The 19,769-nt window shown below is 41.7% G+C and overlaps 1 protein-coding gene across 2 annotated transcripts in view; it reads left to right on the top strand.

Moving 5' to 3' along the window:
• Positions 1–19,769, top strand: part of ADCY3 (adenylate cyclase 3) — a 335,432-nt gene that overhangs the window by 225,469 nt on the left and 90,194 nt on the right. For both annotated transcript variants that reach the window (XM_085613086.1, XM_085613087.1), the window contains exons 5-6: positions 3,631–3,758; positions 13,370–13,528. In XM_085613086.1, coding sequence (XP_085469212.1) covers positions 3,631–3,758; positions 13,370–13,528 — 287 coding nt within the window. The remainder of the gene's footprint in view (positions 1–3,630; positions 3,759–13,369; positions 13,529–19,769) is intronic.

The raw sequence follows: 19,769 nt of genomic DNA, 5'->3' as shown, positions 1-19,769 counted from the left end.
AACTGCACCCATCCATGACCCTTAAAAACCCTCTCCATCCCTAAAAATCACCCACCCCTGAACCCAAAAACCCTTCTCTAAACTCCACCTAATTTTAATATAATTTGGGAATTTGCCTTAAAATTAACTTTCTTTAAAATGTTTCCTTTATTTTAATTTTAGTTTTTTGTATTTACTTGAAATTGTCTTTCCTTAAAAATTGTTTTCAATGATTTTATTTCCTTCAATGTGATTTCTCAATTTTAGTTTTTTATTTCACATACACCAATCAAGCATCTGCATAGGTGCTTCAAGGCATGGGTTTAGAACCCATATGTTTTTCTATCTTTCGCTATTCCAAGGTTGCTGAAAAGGGTTCATTTGAGTAGGAATAAAGTCTTATAAGTACAGATAACCACAACTACTGTGTTATGTTTTAAATTCTGATTGTGTTTCTCCAGACCAGCACTCTTAAGTATGAATTAAAGGGTTAGAGAAAATATGTTCAAGACATTACAAACAGTAGGATAATTGTCATGTAGCATAATGGAACACACCAAGTTCTATAATTAATGAGGGTTGAGAGAAAGACCTGCATAGTTTTACAAACACTCAAGCAAAGAGCTTCAGGAGTTGACTCTTTTGCCAAAGAAGAGTTGAGAATAGCTTAAGTGGTATCTTTTGTATAAATGGTTAAGCAAGTCAGAACCGCAAATCGACTTAAAAAAACCAGATAAAGTAAAAACCAAAACAAATGATAAGAGGCATTATAAGGTAGTATTTAGAAGAAGATAACTCATAAAAAGATAAAATCATTTATCTAACCTATGTAATTGCATTCTTTATGAAAAATGTGAATATCCCGGATGAAGAGGACGCAGGATGCTCCTTTTACTTCAGGATAGTAAATCATTTGATACTTTCATTAGAACATGGGTAACTAACAGGTAGACCAGTAATCATGAAATGGAATGTTTTAGGCACCAACAGTTAGTTAGGTGGCGACTGATGGATGATGGTCGTAAAGAGTGAGGTTTTAGAATAGAATTTGAAATACAGTACCTCAGCAGTCCATACTGAGACTGTAATAATTTACCATACTTTTGCAAAATACATTTATTTTAATTGAGATTCCACTGTAAGATAAACATTTCTATCCAGTTTTAAATGTAAAGTGAAACCTTTTGCATTCAATAACACTTCAGATTTTAAAGACAGTACTACATTTGTACAAAATGTCATTATAAAACTGTTTTTAGGTGAAGGTACAATTGTTCTTATGTTAGTTTTTTCTAGTACAATTTTAAATGAACCAGGTTGCCTTAACTTACGAGTATGGTGTCTATATACTATGAATGCAGACCACATACTCCACACTGCTTATTTCACTGTTCTATTTAGTCCACCCACCTTAAACAAATAAAGCATTCAATTCAATTAAATTAATCTAAATCTTACAAACCAAGCGCTCACATAAGGATAGTGAAATTTAAGCACGTATTATAATGAGGCTAAGATGATTGAGAATGGCGTGCAATTCATTCAGTGTCTTCTCAAATGCTAAGCGATCAAATGTCTTTTGTCGTTTACTGAGCCAATTTGATCACACACATGATATTTATAAATTAAATCATCATTCCGAAATATCAAAATACTCAACCACAGATATCTATGTACTAGTAGTTCAGTGTCATGAAATGTTGTCTTCATAACATAAGGCAGGACTCTTTTAAGGCAGATTCAGTAAAGATTTATTTTTTTGGTAGTCATACTGCTTAAGCTTGATGTCCCAAAGTCTGATGGTAGCCTGAACTGAGGAGTAGATCTCCAAAGTTCTAAGAAGCCAAACTATCTCATTAATTAATTGTCTGGTTAGACGATGGGACCATAATAAAAATCAGAATGATCCTGGCTTTATATGCTTATAATAAAGGAAATATAGTAAAGTTACTAAACCTATTGTAAGGGTTCTTATTAGTCACTAAAGAAAGAAATACTATTGACCATTCTAGTAATGTTAGTACAATTGTTTACAGCCGTTATTGGCCTTAGCATCAGCGCCCTTATCATGCACCATCCAGACTAAACCAATTTTACATTTTTTCCCAAATAGTTGTAACTCCAACTTGCTCCAGCCACTGCTCATTTAGATTTAGCTGAACTGTGATTGTCTCCTTCTAAAACCATTATTTGTTTAGATCAGTATTCAAAATGTTGAATCAATTATAGAGTTGCAGAACCGGTAACAGCTTCTGCAAATGAAACCATACTTGATTAGCTGTGTGCTGTCTGTGTGCATCAGCAAGCTAATCGGTAATGGATCCAGCCGTGACGGGCAAAGCAACAGCAGTATCTTAAAGTTTCCATAAATGGGCCAAATAAGATCAATGGCAAAATTCAGGCTTCCTTTTCCTTATGTTGTTTTTTGAGTTACTTCCTTTTAGACACCCCCATGTTTTCAAATACATATTTCTCATAACTGTTAAATCAGGATACATACTCCTTCATGGTAACTTTAACCATAAAAATGTTCATTTATTAAATGTGTTTAAACAACAAAACAAACATAGATATTAGATGCTTTCTACAACATTTGCTTCGAGGCAATAGCAGTTGAAGACAAAATATTATTTTCTTAGGTAGCTCTGGTTGTAAATATAGTTTGAGCAATTGGATCATCTTATTTGGTTCAGTACTTTCTCTGAAATGTCTTAAGAGAATAGTAAGATAAAACTTGAAAAATGAACTCTGTGCACTCATTGAGCCGGCGCTGGTACTGAGAAGAAAGATACTTTCTAAAATACCATTGGTCCTCTGTTTGACAGCATTACTGACTTAGAACATTCTGTCAAAGACGACGAAGGAATGCAATATACAACATAACACAGTTCAATTAAGTTTGTTCAACAGAATAACATGCAACTTCCAGATAAATTAAATCCTAAAAATAATAGGAATTTATTCCTCTGCATTACTGTTGGCAAAACCAACTCATAGTACCTGAAGTGAGAGATTGAATATTATATGCAGCTGACAAAATGGTATTTAGGGTAAGATCGTCAAAGTAAAAATGAATTTTATGTATCGGCTACAGTCAGTGGCCAGTGATAAATTGTTATGGATGTTGATTCACAAAACTGCCAGGGATAAAGGAAGTAAGATCATTAATCTTGTGAGCCCCTGTTACCTCACAAAATGTAAACCTCTGTCCCGACATTATAACCCCACCAACCACCAGTTTGCTGATGATTGAACAAGGAAAGGAAGCTGCAAAATGTAAACAAATTTCCTTTAACTTTCAGCTGTTGTGTCTATGACCCGTAAGACCAGGGTTAGCAAGGACACGCTAGAGGGTTTGAAAAGGTAATCCAGGTGTAGTAGCTACTATCCCGCACTGTTCTTAATTTATTAATTTATCTCCAAGAGGCAGCACAGAATCTAGATCGAAGGGAGAAGAGATAACTGTATCAGCCTGTTCATTTCTCATTATTAATCCCTTTCATTTGTATTACATTACAGAAAATGATATATACTACTTTTGATCAACCGCATGAGCAGTTTAAAAGTTGTCTCAGTTCACTACTTGTTGGACTCCTGATGCAAATTCTACACTGATAATGCAACCCGCCATATACTTTTCTTTACTTGCAGAAATATCATCAGCTGCGTATCAAGATTTTGGGCGACTGTTACTACTGCATCTGTGGGCTCCCTGATTACCGGGAAGATCATGCTGTGTGCTCCATACTGATGGGCTTGGCCATGGTGGATGCCATCTCGTGAGTGCAAACCAAGACTTTCTCTTCCTTGTGGTGCTTACATGCCCATTTAGCTTGTGCTAGCTTCTGATGACGATCCACACATAAAACTCACTGGCAACGCTTAAACACTTAGAACCCAATTATGAGTGTCCCTTAGTACCAATGCCGACAGAGTATTACCAGGATGACATCTGACTGGTTATCCCTGATTCCGGTGAAAAAACTCAATATAAGCAAATTCAGATGCCGGGATACCGGCCAGATTCTTTACATCTGATAACACCATCTCAGCATCTAAAATACAGGATACCTGTAATTGGTTTAGATTCACATAATCAGGCGACCATTTTGTTTTGTGAAATTAGAGTGTAGTATTCAGATAAAAACTGTCTTAAGTCCATTTGTGAGGGTTTTAGCTTCTGCTTCTTTGCTATTATAAATTCACAACTAAAAGTTCTGGAAAGAAAAGTGATGCGAGCTTCATAGTCTGAACTTGAAGAACCGTAATTGTTTTCAATTTGTAATTGTGTACCTTATATGGTGGGCAAACTTAAGCCACTGTAGTGGGGTGCTATGAAATTCTGCCAAGGGTTTCAACGATTAGAGATCTGACCCATGTCTTGAAATTGTAGCTTAGACCATGATGGTAAGATATTGCCACCAGACAGAAGACAATGCACCGCCTCTGTGACCCAGCGAGAGTGGTCTGTGCTGTTTGCTAGTTTTATTCTAAGTGTGTTACTGCATGCTTCTCTAAATTCATTAGCACTACAAACAGCAGTGTTGATTGTATTTTCATTATAGCAATCCTGGCAGACTTGTCCACTATGTTGGTTACGCTTTGGGCGGAACTTCAAAATCCCCTTGAGTCCTGCTCCAAAAGTTGTCAGATTTCATTTAAGTCTTATATCAGTAGAACAATTATATTTATTGCCTCTAATCACCTTGCAGTACCTAAGTAGAATAGAAGGCATTTCTTGATACGAGTGGCATTAATAAACAGGATGTGGTTCTGTATAGGCAAAAAATACAATGCAGGACCAAAGGGGACTAGTTGGTGTGAGATGGAAGGTGTCTAAAGCTCTAGAGGGGTCAAATGTTATGTACATTTGTAAAGCACACTATCCCCAATGGCGTTATCCTGGTGCTGAGCAGGTGTGTGTGCCTAGCCCTATCAATGGTAGGTTGGTTAATTGAAAAATCAGGTCTTCCACTTCTTGCGGAATTCAAGAAGAGAGGATGAGACTCTGATACTTAGTGTGAGCCATTCCACACTTCAGGAGCAATGTAAGAGAATGCCCATTCTCCTGATCTGGATCTGCGTATGTGTGGGATGTGTGCGAGTCGGAGTCCTGTGGAGCGGTGGAGTCTGGATGGTTGGTGAAAGGAGATGCAACTATTCAGGTTGTTGGGCCCTGAGTTGTGTAGAGCCTTGAATATGTGTGTGAGGAGTTCTAATTGAGCGTGTTTGTGTATCGGGATCCAGTTGAGCTCCCTGAGTGTGGTGTGTTGTGAGTTTTGTGTCGGAGATTGAGGATGAGCCTGGCTGTCGAGTTCATGATGGTTTGTTGTCTTCTAGTGAGTAGCCTGGTGATCCCAGTGTAAACTTTGTTCCCATAGTCCAATTTGCTGGTGACTTGGAAATGAGTCACAGTTTTTCTAGTGTTGCTTGGGAGCCATTTGAAGATTTTCCTCAGCATCTTAATGGTATGAAGATGCTGAGGAAGCAGGATGCTGTGACGGCCATGGTGAGGTGGTCTTGCTGAAGATCACTACTTCTGTCTTGTCGATGTTGAGCTTGAGACAGCTGGCCTTCACCCAGTTAGTGACTTTGGTCATGCAGGTGATTAACTTGTTTCTTGTTTTTACGGTCTTGTCCAACAGGGAGAGTGTAATTTGTGTGTCATAGGTGTAGGAGAGGATGTTGATGTTGTTTGAGTGGATGACATTGGCCAGAGGGTTTTTGTATGCATTGAATAGGGTGGGGCTGATCAATGAATCTTGATGCACTCTGCAGATAAGTTTGCTGGCTTCCTCGGGGTATGATGTTGGCCTGACAGCTTGTGTTCTATAAGTTAAGAAGGAGCGGATCCAGTGGCGAGCGGGTCCTTGAATGCCAATCTTGTGAGGGTGCCTGATGAGGATGAGGTGTGATACCCTGTCATATCCTACAGAGAGGTCCAGAAGAATGAGGGCTGCCATGTCTCCTTTGCCAAGGATCATGCAATATCGTCTGTGGCAGCAATCAGTGCTGTTTCTGTAATGTGGTTGGGCTTGAATCTGAACTGCATGGCGTTGTGGAGCTGGTGGTTGTTGAGGTGGTCGGTGAGGTTGATTAGGTTCTCTAAGACCTTTGCTGGGTTTGGTAGGAGGGATATGTGTCTGTAGTTGGAAAGCATTTGCTGGGGCAGCGGATGGTTTCTTAAGCAGAGGCATGATGGTAGAGAGTTTCCAGATGTCTAGGAACATGACTGAGTCGATGGAGTTGTTAAGGATGGGTGTTGGTGGTTCACTGATTGGTAGAAGTCCTCTGGTGAATGGGTGGTGGGGCATTGGTCAGGTGGAGCCCTGAATGGATGGTCGTCATGGCAGCAGCGATTTTGACACTTGTGACGGCAGGCCACAAGGTAAGGGTTCGTTTATCAGCCGTGATGTGAAATTGAGTTGTGACGGTGACGAGTTCCAGTTCAGGGACCAAGTTCAGGGTCGAAGTTGCTGTATATGGAGATTATTTTACTATAGAAAAATTCCGAGAGCTTGTTGCAAAGGTCTTGTGAGGGGGTGATTTTGCTAGAGGTGGCAGGAGGCACGTTGAAATGTTTGATGATTACGAAGTTTGTTCTGGCCTCGATGAGATCTGCAAAAGCTGTGCGCTTGGTGTTCCGTATCTCCTAGTGTAAGCGTCGTAGGGCTGATTTGATAATGTCTTTATCTTTAGTGTCTTCACTTCTACTCCGTTTGTGCTACAGTTGCTTGCAATGGTGTTTTGTCATCCAGAGTTCACCTGTGTAAAAACCGTCCAGTGGCCGTGCTCTTGCCGTTAAGTTGTGCTTGAGGGGAACCAGGGTGTTGGCGCTTGCTGATCACCTGTTGAGGTTTGTGAGATTCTTTTCTATCTGCACAGGTGGTTTCAGTGGGGGTCTGTTTGTGGTAGTGTGGGATGGGTATGTTGAAACTGACGAGGATGTGGTCTGTCCAGGTCATAGTTGCTGTGATGTTGCCGATTGAGGAGAAAATCGGGCAGAATAGGTGTCCAGCAAAATGCATGTGTTCGGTACCGAGCTTTGTGAGGTCAAGTTTTCCAAGGTTTTCTAGAAGGACCACAGAGTAGGATGGTGGGCTTGTGCTGACTGTCTTACCTTGCCTTTTAGCCAGCGGGGATGGTTGTAGCGATGTCTGGTGCAGAGTTTGGGTTTAAGTATGTTCCCGTGAGAAAGAGCAGGTCTGGATCGTTATCGTGCAGTGGATCCTGTATCTCTGTGATGTTGCTCTTTGGTGAGTGAGTAGGTGTTGAAGAGCATGCATGCGCGTGTGGCTTGTACTTTGGGTGATGTGTGGTCTGTGTGAGCGGGTGGCTAGTTTGTTTGAGTGTGAGCGAGTGGGGGGCTGGGTGCTGCTAGTGCAGGAGTGTTAGGTGTAGGGTGAGAGCAAATGCTTGAGAACTTGCAGGAGGCGCATGGGAACGCTCCTTCTGTGTTGTGTGGTGTGCAGTAGCGCAGTGAGCAGCAGCCAGCGTTAGGAGCACGGGGGAAATCAGCATGATAGTGGTGGCCTGGGGGAAATCAGGGTTCCAGACTTTGGTCGCGGTCCACATGCAGATGTGCGCAGAAGGGCTTGCCTTTGGCATGTCCGTACTGCAACCTCCATTAAAGATCCTGGAAGAAGGGAAAAGTGCATGGTACCATGTGTGTGAAACCAGTAATGTTTGAGATGGGCAATGAGAGATGAGGACCTCTGGCTTGGTTTCTTCTTTTAAAAATGGCGGTCACTTCCTGTGGAGATGGGCAATGGGAAATGAATTCCTCTTGCTTGACTTCTTCTTTTAAAGACGGTTTTGGCAGAAACCAGTGATGCCACTTCCTGTGTAGATGGATGATGGGTAATCTAGTGATGTTGCTTCCTGTGTAGATAGTTGATGGGAAGACCAGTGACGTCACTTCCTGTGCAGATGGGCAATAAGAAATGAAGTCCTCTTGCTTGGCTTCTTCTTTTAAAGATGGTTTTGGGCAGAAATCAGTGATGTCACTTCCTATGCAGATGGATGATGGGAAATCCAGTGATGTTACTTTGTGTGCAGATGGGTGATAGGAAATAAAATCCTCTTATTTGTCTTCTTCTTTGAAAGACGGTTTTGGCAGGAAACTAGGGATGATACTTCCTGTGCAGCTAGGCATTGGGAAAAAATGTCCAAGTGATAGTAGCATACCTGACAGTAATTGAGCAACACAAAGTTCCTTTTTAGTCTTAAAGTGCAAGGACTGGCAGGGCAGCAATTTACTGTCTGGCCCTTCCAAAAAAAACAGATAGGACCCACAAGGGGAAGAAGCAGAGGCAACAAAGGAGCGGGTCAGTATAGTGGGAGGGGGCCAGTAAGGGAAAAAAAGTACATGATAGGGCTGGGGAGACTTACACAAGTGAGAGGCAGAGCGAAGCACATGGGAAGCACATGGGAGATAGCACCATGGAGTACAGGGGAAAAGTAACACACAGGTGAGAGAGATTAACACTGAGAACAGGGAAGAGGAGCACATGAAGGAGACAGCTGGAAAGCATGTGCACTCAGAGTGTTTAAGCAACAAAACAAAAGTTGTTCCCTAAAATTGAGCAGTTGAAAGGCACAAGTAAAGAGGCTATTCTACTGGGGTTCGGGTTTGGGGGTGAGGTGGCGAACACAGGCTATTGAATAAGAAGCAGGCAAATGACAGTGACAATAAAGCCAACCAATGGTAACCAATAAGTAGGCTTTAAGCCCACTGTAAGTTCTTGGTACGGTGACAATAGGTCTTTTGCAACCAGACAGATTTGCTGTCTGATGGGCTTGACCTAAAAAATAACGAAGAACAACAGTTTCAAAAGCCTACCATCATTGCAATGGGAATGGCACCGCTTTGGTTTATTACCGACGGCTCAATGTTAGTAAATCGAGATAGTTGGACCATGCCCACCAAGGTCAAACAAATGCCACTGTGATGTGATTGAAAAACATTATCTAGATAATTAATTCTAGTGTTTGCTCTTCTCGGTTTGTCATGTGTGAATGCTTATTCTCAGTACAGCCGGGCTTTGGTGGCTATGGCAATGACCATGGCTATAAGCTAAATCTCTTTATTATGAAAAGTTACAATAAAGTCAGTATTTATTGAGAAAAGGATATGTTAAAGTCAATAGGCATTAAAGGGTGGATTGTCATTACCCAATTAAGATCCACAGAGAGGTATTTTAGTACATGGAGTCTCACCGTTTTGCACAGTAGGCGAGGGTTTTAGCAGTGACAAGCCATGAGGATAGAAGATTTGCACAATGTTTCTAAGGCCCTCTTAGGAGACCTAGTATTTCCCTTTGCCAACCGTAATGATATTTATAGATTTATTTCTGTGTCTATATGTTTCGTGGTTGCCTTGTTGAAAAGCTAACACTCAATACAGTCGCCGGAGTTGTTTATGGTGACAAGCAAATCATAAAGGTATGGGCCTGATTGAATTACTGGTAAAAAAATTATGTCTGAAGCCGTAGGTCTGATATTTGTTATTATAAAATATTATATCATAGGTAGGGCTCCTGGTTTTATGGTATTTTTTTTTGGTAACATTTCTGTCTGTTTTATCCACATTTTTTTGCCCATTTTATCAATATTTTTCCAGATTTATTCTGTGTTCTATCAATAAATGAAGTTGTAAAATTATGTATTTCCACATTTATTTAAGTAATACTTTGACGCCTGACTTAGCAAATTAAGCAGCTAAATATTACATGACAATACACCCACAGGTAACAATTAGCATTATACTACAAATGGATGCTGACATATGTCGGTATTTAAGGAACTTTAATCCTGTTTTTAACTCCCTATGCCATCTATCTGCTCATCTGTTGCGCTGGAATTGTTGAAAGACAGTATGGAAAGTCACTAAAAAGAAGCCCAATTTTCTGTATTTCAACATTTAAAAAAATAAATACAGACAGAACATCATACTGTATTCTGCCTGTATTTATCTATAAAAATCCGTAAAAATTAAAAACTGGGAGCCTTAATCATAGGCAGTATGCTTAGCTCATTTACTGGGTAAAGCATTTGTTAAAGCCAAAGGGCCTCCAATGGTGGATTGTTTTCACACTGGATTACAGGCTGTGGATGCATATTATGTTAAATGAAGTTTCACAGATTACCATTGTAGGCAAGGGTTTTGGTGTTCGCCATCCCCTGTGACAACCCCTGGGTGTTGAAGATTTTCATTGTGATAAATAATCCTTATTAGGCTCTTTTTATATATATATATCTATATATATCTATCTATCTATCTATATATATATATATATATATATATATATATATATATATATATATATATATATATATATATATATATATATATATATATATATATATATGTGATTGTATACCTGTATGTGTGCTAGTTGCTAGCATATACACACTTCAGAAGTCTTGTGTTTGTTATAGTGTCAAGTCAATGGTTCTATTGAGTCTTTGGGAAAAATTATGTCAGATTTCAAATGTTCGATCTGTTTACTTTGAAAAGTGATGAGAAAACTAGTAAGCCTGACTTATTGTGAAACCATGTGTTGAAAGCAATATGCTGTTAATAGTGGCCGGTTGTTAATCTATGATCCAAGCCAACAGACAGGTATTTTGTTAATTGGAATCTCTGAGATATTCATCGAAGGCAAGTGTGTCGAACAAACTGTGGGGGCAGGAGATTATCAATGTGAAAATCCTTATTAGGCCCTCCTAGAAGAGGTTTTATATGGCTTTGACAGTTGTAATTCTGTACAAATTTGTGTTTTGGTCTGTGTACCTGATGGTTCCCTTGTGGGAAAGCATATGCTCAATATAGTCGGTCAGATTTGGTTATGATGACAAGCCAATGATATGGCTACATGCCTGATTGATGCTCTGGGAAATGTTCTGATCTGTTTTTATAACAGTTACAGCAAAGGCAATAAGCCAGATTTACAATTGCAGCTGCTACCAGTATGTAATGGTGGGGTGGCAGGGTAGCAACAGTGGGGGGTGAATTAATAAAATAAAAATACAATGACCTGATCCTGGGCCGCCTCGCTCTCTGATGCTGTTCCATTCTTCTGCTTCTCCTAGCAGTCCCTGAGACAGACTCTCCATTCAACCCAGACTCTGCTCTCATTGAATGAGAGTATCACCAGGATTGGCCTTAGCGGGCTGGTTTGACAGCCGGCCAAACAGACATGCGCACTTAGAAGTGCAAATAGCACTTTGTTCCTCCTCCCTCTCTCATGCCCTGGCCCCACCCCTCCCTGCCTGCACTGGCTCACACAGCTGTTAAAAAAATAAAACAAAATAATAAAATAAAGTTTTATTTTTTGGCTTCTGGCTTGAGCCAGTGGGGTGCTGATTTATTTACTATTTAAAACATATGTTGAGGCTAATAAGCCTGATTGTTATTGTACTATGTTAAGCCTGCAGATATGTAACTTGTTACATGAAATCCCAGATTACCTTTGTAGGCATTGATTCTCGTGCTGATTACACCCTCTGAAAAACCCTTGGGGGCGGTAGATTTGCTCTGTAATAAATCTTGATAGAAACTCTTTGGGAGGTTAGACAGGCGAAACCTGTCTAAAACATTACGAGCACTTTACATATTTATAGATAAATAGATAGATAGATAGATAGATAGATAGATAGATAGATAGATATCATCCCATGTTGTAGCTCTGCCACATACACTGCTCATTAAAAAGACAAGCCTGCACCAGAGGCAATTTCCTGAATATGTCATCATTATCATCTGCAAATACACAGAGTCCATGACTTCTGGACCTTTAGGACACAGATCCTTTGTTTGATATCTCCTCTCTTGTCCCGCTACTATATGTGGTCAATTGTGGTGAAAGTGCGCCACCTACTGGTCAAATAATAGTTGATAAGAAATTAGTAAATGAAGACAGTGTACTTCATTTAATGCAGCTCAACTAACCCTTGTCTGTTTTATACATAATTATACAAAATAATGGGGTAACCCTGTGTCCCTCAGAACCTGGGTATATGTATTATACAGATACAATGGTTCTGTCGGGGAATTACAATTGCTTTGGGATGTTCACAATATAAATGCATTACATGTAACATGTATCCATGATTTAGGAAAAGGAATGACAACACCCAAGCAATACTTTTGATTCGATATTTTTAAGAAAGAATAATGAATAATTAGGGCTACAAAAATACAATTGACAGAAATGTGAAGAAGAAGTGACATGTAAATGTGAATACAAACGATACACTTAATACACTCAATATAACAAACACGATTGGGTAGAAGTAATTTTTGATGATTGAGTCCATGTGCTTGATCACATACGCATCCTGTTCATGTATGAATTGATTTTGGAACTGAGACGTTGTGTGGACTCATGGTGTACGTCGACGTTTCGACCCTATGTTAGGCGCAAAATTTACCCAATCGTGTTTGTTATATTGAGTGTATTAAGTGTATCGTTTGTATTCACCTTTACATGTCAATTGTATTTTTGTAGCCCTAATTATTCATTATTCTTTCTTAAAAATATAAATTCAAAAGTATTGCTTGGGTGTTGTCATTCCTTTTCCTAAATCATGGATACATGTTACATGTAATGCATTTATATTGTGAACATCCCAAAGCAATTGTAATTCCTCGACAGAACCATTGTATCCGTATAATAATGTTTTATATATAAAGCAACTGAGTGTCAAAATAAATGTTCCCTTTTTTCACTGGCTTGTTTTTTTAAATTTATTACAATTTTCAAAAAGTGGTGGATGGTATGCTTTAATCACCGGGGGGCTGCATCCTAATCCATCGTTATTTTGCACACCATACCACCTCAGTTTGGACCCAGCTATATGGAAATCAGTTTTGACCCCACTCCAATCAGAACAGTCCAGCCCGAACTGCCAAGCTAGGTCCTCCCTGAACCGGAACACAATCAATCTAGGACCAATTTCGCCCTTGTTATTGGCTCATCTGCTGAGTATAGCTTGCTTCCAGTGACACAGTGTGCACAGGACCCATGCCTGTCCATCGTTAGTTTGCACACCATACAGCCTCAGTGTTTTTTAATGCAATTAAAGTGCTGCTTTCTTGCTTAGTAGTGGTCAGTGTGTCATGGGCTCTAGTGGGCGGAAGAAAATTGGCCCCTAGCTGTTGTTTGAATTATAAAATACAATACAAATCAGGTTTTCAGTGGCCCCTCAGACCTCTGCGACACTGCACTCGCGGAAGCTACACCCCTGATGCCGCTGTATCCCAAACATATTAAGCTGGATGAGCTCTTGTGATAACCTCAGCAATAGTCATTGACCAGAGTGTGACAGGTGTAACTGGTTGTATTTTCAGTGTCTCCTGTACTAAAATGTCTGTTTTCTGCTAAAGCTATGTGCGAGAGAAGACCAAGACAGACGTGGACATGCGTGTGGGTGTGCACACAGGCACGGTCATCGGGGGAGTCCTCGGGCAGAAGCGCTGGCAGTACGATGTGTGGTCGACGGACGTGACGTTAGCAAACAAGATGGAAGCCGGTGGGATCCCAGGGTGAGTAATTTATGAGCACTTAGATACCCACTTTGTTTTCACCACAGATGTGTTTGCATCTACTGGAAGTGCGGCTTCTCCACTAGGGCAGAGGAGCGTCGCCCCACTGCTTTCTCCAGTGTGAGAAGCAGAAACATAAAATGGTAATACCTTTCCATTAATAACAATTTATATTTGGTTGCTTCAGGGCTGCTCTGCAAGCGGGCAGGGAAGGAGGGCGCAATGACTGTTTGGTCGGCCACACTGGGGCCGCCCAAACCAGTCATGCCCACTCTGCCGTTTCTATGAAGAACATGGCCTCCCCGTAAGCCCCTGGCTGGGCGGCGTCCCCACCAATCACAACGCTGCCATTGCAGCATTGTGATTGGCTATGGGGAGGGAGCCTGGCTGCCTGGTTCCTGTTCCTGCCGGAGGCAGGAGAGCAGCAGCTGAGAAAACGCTGGACCCAACAGGCGGAAAGTTAGTTTGATTATTTTTTTTATTAATAAATGAAACACCCACACCCCGCACGACCACCCACCTGCGAGCCATGCTGGCTGCGACTGGCGTCTAGTAGGCACAAAGTTGTTGTACCATACCTAGCCACAGAGATTAGAACTTAGACGCTCATTGCTGTGGAAAGACGGAGCATTTAATGAACAGTACACTGAACGTCAGTACATTTTGTCTGGCCTCTTATGCCACTTGAGTGTTTTGGTAGGATTGCCTAGGAAGGAGTCCAAACTCTTCATAAAACATAGTGCTATTCTTCGATGCCAGCGGCAGACAGACAGCTTTCTGGCAGGTAAACAGTGATGCAATTTTTTTAATGTAATTTTATTATGGGATTACAGCATAAAGCAGTGCCTGCAAGGTCCATGTGAGTCAAAGTAAGGATTCTCAGTGAACATTGTTATGTCTGATGTGACCTCATTTGGTACCGGAGCTGCTTTATGCAGAACACTGGATTGTGAGGGATTGACCCCTGCTTGTCGAGACATATGTCACCTCTTACTAAATATCCCTGTTTGGCTCATGATACCATATCTACCAATGAGGTCATTAGCGAGGGTAGGATGAGGCTACCTAGCACTGGAGGGATCCCCTGTTTTGCTGGGGGGCTGGAGTAAAACTGGTGCACTGCTTCATAAATTAATGGATGTACATACCAGTAGCATTCATTCCACCTGATGAGAGAGCTCCTCTGACAACCAGCTCAGGACACTTGTCCCACCTAACTAGTAATCACGTTCTAATTTATGCGGCCCTTCTTTAGGGTCTGGGTGTACTTAATGGCACCACCTTTCACTTTAAAAGATGTGCCCGAGTCCACATAGGTGGAATTGACCTGTGTATTCTTGAGCTAGGTTTGTCTGGGTGTGTGTGAACCAGTGTCATCTATACCTTTTATGCTGTAATGCCCCCCCACATTCAGCACTGTCACAGGCCCCATTTACTTAGCATCTAATACATGGACAGACTAACTTTAGAGGTCATCTAGCGCAATTAGTGAAAGATCTGTCGTAACGATAAATAAAAAAAATAAACACACACGTACATAATGTGTCAGACATGATGTCGATACACAAAGAGCAGGGCCATTGGAATTATGCAATTTTGCAGCTGCAGTGTTTTCGGCATTAAGATGGATTTGCAGAAGCCGCTACATAACCCATCATCTGCTGCACAATCTGCAGATTTTACCCCAAAATATCTTGTTTCTTACTCAAACGGATGAAAAGTTACTAAAAATGTGTCAGCATGTGTTGCTGTGCAATATAAAGCTCTTTGCAAAGGTTCACTGGACTGCTTTCTGTTGCTGATTGCTGCATTTGGGTGTCAGACTGGTACCAAAGAGGTGGTATCCTTGCCCAGATAGTGTTAACATGTAAAAATGACAAAACAATGATTTAATACTATCACAAAATGTGCCACACTCTGCTGCATAATTTGCCTTTTCTTGCCGCATAATCGCATAAATAGGCTCCTCTATACTCTAAGCCAGTTGTGATTCAGCTGGACTGGGTCACTAGATACCCTTTGCAGTGATGTGAACTGGAGTGCAGTCGAGCTGGATGACTGCAGCCTTTTTCCTGAAGTTGCCCACTTATGGATAGAGGATATATGACAGTTATGTACCAGTTATATATCCTTAGTAATGATGATATTATTATTAAGGGCCTGATTTAGATCTTGGCTGACGGGTTACTACATCAAAATAGTGACCGATGTCCCGTCTGCCGAAATATAAATCCCATAGGATATAATGGGATTTGTATGGAATATCCGTCACCGCCGAGATCTAAATCAGACCCGAAGTCTAACAAACATTGCAGCACTAAAATGAGTGACACTTTTAAAGAGGCCTTTCTTCCCTGTGTGCCTGCCTCCTCTGTCTCTCCCTTTCTAAATCAGTTGTATATATTTAGTACTTTAAGACTATTGTGGCAGTCTCGCCAGAGGTCCACTTCAGTCTGCAGTGCATTCCCCAGGCTGCTCCCGTTAACAAGAAAACGCAACTCACTTCTTTTTTACAATATAAAGGAGTCAGTGCAGGTCAAGATAGGAACGCCTTCTAGCACGGCTGGTAGTTGTCTAAGACTCCTCTCAAACTCTTCATGTCAGGTGCGTGTGAGTTTTCTGAACACAACACTGTTCATGGAGTTATCCTACCGCTCATGTCCCCCCAGGGGCTGCATTACTGAAAGTGCCCCAGGGGCACAACGGGAAGGTGTGTCTCTTTTTGAGACCCCGAGGCACTGTTTTTTACAAATAGGGCACACAGTCCCTGCTTGCAATTCAAATTGGTGTTTGGCGCAGACAGGACCAATGCGCCCTATTACTGACAATGTGTTCCCTTAGGGCAGAAGTGAACTCGCAGCTGCCCTTGGGGCAGTATATTCGTGACAGAGCAACCGCCCTGTTTTTCACCGACTGCACTGCTCTTCAAGGGGGGGCGGGGCAGAGATCACAATGCAGGTGGATGCAATGAGTGGCTGCATCCGCCTCCAAGGTGATGTCTAGGGTGTCCATTGGACCTCCTTCACCATCCCCAGATGGCTGCCTTCATGGTGCGCACTGACTGTTTGCCACCATTTTGTGGTGCACCGTCATTGCATCTCCTGATGCCTCTGCCCGCATCCACAATACAGTGCGGTTGCAGATGCAAAGTGTTTCCCTCATTTACAAAGGATCACACCCTATTCAAATGAGGAAACGCCCTACTAAGATTATGCAGGCGCTGTATGCATACCACCACCACCACTATCTGCATTAGAGAATGATACGGAAAAGTGATGGATGGAATGCTTGAATTAATCCCAGCCATGGGTAATTACTCAAACTGCCCCCCCAATCCATCGTTGTTTTGCACACCATGTCACCTCAGTTCGGAAACAGCTATATGCAAATCAGTCTTGACCCTGCTTTAATCAGAGCCATCCAGCCCGAATTGCAGAGCCAGGTACTCCATGAGCTGGAACACAAGCAACCCAGGACTGGTTTCTTCCTAGTAATGGGCTCATTAGCAAGGTATAGCTTGGGTTCAGTAACACATTATGCACAGGACCCACGTCTGGGCATACCCGTCCCACTTACGCGCGCTGAATAGTTAGTCATTTTATGTACTTTATGTCATTTTTAAATTGAAAAGATACTTGTTTTTAACTTGCTGCCACAACTGTTATTTCTACTCGTATTCATTGCTGTATTGACCGTTGTTTAATTGTTCCGCCTACTCCCCGTTCCACCACGGGCTTTCCCGTTTGTTGTGGAGGGAGATTGCGGTATAATCCGATTGACTTGAGCTCGGGGAGGCGGGGAATTGCGGGCGCCTGGTCACATGACCCTTTGAAGGCTTTAACTTGCATGCCTCTCGTCCCGCACAGCGGACGCGCACAGCGCGCGCGCCGGCGGCGCGCCGAAGGCACGCTAAAGGCAAGCCCGTCTGCGCCCGTCCGCGGCCGATCGGGGCTTGCGGCTGGGACCCCTGCCCCGTCGTCTTCTATAAGGTCAGTTTATTCTATCTCACAACTCCTTGCTTTACGGCCACCCTGCCGTGCGGACTGCATTGTTCTAGCTGTCGGCAGCGCTATCTCTCGCACCTATTCGGGTGTTAATTGCTCTTTCTCCTTGTCCCAGCCTTTGGACTATGATTGTAGATCAATTACGATGTTAGAGAATTCTTCTCCTAAGTTTCGATTTCTAAGTTTAAATTGTCGCTCACTTCCCCAGCACAAAAAATTCATCTTTGATCTTCTCCTGGAGGAGTCACCGGATGCATTTTTTCTCTCTGAGACCTGGCTGCATGACGGTTCAGTGCCCGATATTGCCCCTGCCCTTCCTTTAAACTATGCCATTGCCCGAATGGATAGAGCCATTGGGATATGTGGGGGTATTGCTATTATTTATAAACAACTTTTTCAGTGCAAACTGGACTCTGTTGACCTTCCAAATTGTGAAGCTGCTTTGTTCAAACTTACACTTACGCCCAATTTCTCTTTCTCGGGGCTCTTGGTTTATCGCCCTCCAGGTCCCTCCTCTTTGTGATCTGCTACTCTGCCTGTTTTGGTATCTTCCTTGCTTATGAATTCTACAAATTTATCTCTAATTGGTGATTTGAACCTTCATTTGGAAGATGCCACAAATTCTATATGCTCTAATTTCATCACTGATCTTTTAGCTATGAATATCACTCTTTGCAATTCCGGCCCTACACATAAGGCTGGCCACTTTTTAGATCCTATTTTTTCTAATCTTTCTTCTATTGAATGTGAACCAGCAATACCTATCCTTTGGTCGGATCAATGCTTATTGAAGTTCAAAATTCCGGCTCCTGTTAGTTTGCCCTCTGCTTTCCACCAGTCCTTGTTTTTTAATAGGGACTGGAAAAAAATTGATATCACTACTTTGAACAACTTGCTTAGTGAAAATACTCCTATTGTTACTTCGCAGGTACACGCTTCTGCTAAAAATATTCATAACTGGCTGTCCCATGCTGTTGATGAATGCCTTCCTCTAACAAGGAAAAAATTGACTTACCATCGCCCTCCAGCTCCATGGTATACTGATACTCTCAAAGTCGAAAAATCTAAATGCAAAGCACTTGAAAGGAAATGGCGAAGAAACTATGCTCTTGATTTGAAAATAGTTTATAAAGAAGCTCTTAAAACATATCATGATTTATGTAAATCTACGCGTGCCGCGTACATTAGTAAAACTATCACTACTGCTACAAACCGTCCCGAGACACTTTTTAGTTTAGTAAATATCTCGCTGGTGCTCTAACCATAGCTAAGCCTCCGCCATTAGACAAGAACTTATGTGAGGATCTTGCTCTTTTCTTTAAAGATAAAATTGAGAATATTCATTCTGAAATAGCCAATTCCTCTCGGACCTGCATGATGTCATCTTCAACTTCGGTTAGCTCGGCTCTGGAACATCTTAATGTCTCTTCTCAATTGGCCTTTTGGCCTCCTTTGGATCCGGACTCTTTTGTTTCCATTCTTGATACAATAAAATCTGGTTCCCCCAATGATCCGTTACCCATTTCCATTATAAAACAACTTGATCCCATTCATCTTCAGGTTATTATGGAAATGCTTAACTCTTCTTTGCAAGCGTCTACTGTTCCGCCTGCCTGGAAGCACTCAATGGTTGTCCCTCTGTTAAAAAAGCCTGCCGCTGACCCTAAAGTCCTTGCGAATTTCCGACCTATTTCCCTTCTGTCTATCTTTTCTACGTTTTTGGAAAGACATATTCATATACACCTTTCCAAGTTTGTTGAAACTAACAAAATACTTCATTCCTCACAATCTGGTTTTCGTGCTGGCTTCTCGACTGAGACCACGCTCTTAGGGGTTACTGAAAGACTACGAATTCTTTTGGACGCTGGAGATACAGTCTCGCTCATATTATTAGATCTGAGCACGGCGTTTGACACTATCTCCCATCCTTTACTAATTAACACTCTGAAATCTTTTGGAATCTGCGGTTCGGCTTTGGACTGGTTAACTTCCTTCCTAGCCGACCGCACTTTTCAAGTCTTTTCTGCGTCAGATAGCTCCAAGGTCTTTTCATCACCTTTTGGAGTTCCTCAAGGCTCCATTCTGAGCCCCTTGCTCTTTAATCTGTATGTCAGGCCTCTTGCTGATATTGCTGACAATGCTGGACTGTCTCTCTTTACATATGCTGATGATTCTCAAATCATCTTCTCGCTTTCGAAATCTGACTCCTGCTCCATTTCTACCCTCCAGTCGGGCAT

The sequence above is a fragment of the Triturus cristatus genome, chromosome 6, assembly GCF_964204655.1.
Source record: "Triturus cristatus chromosome 6, aTriCri1.1, whole genome shotgun sequence".
NCBI lineage: Eukaryota > Metazoa > Chordata > Amphibia > Caudata > Salamandridae > Triturus > Triturus cristatus.
This window is presented reverse-complemented; position numbering and strand designations above follow the sequence as displayed.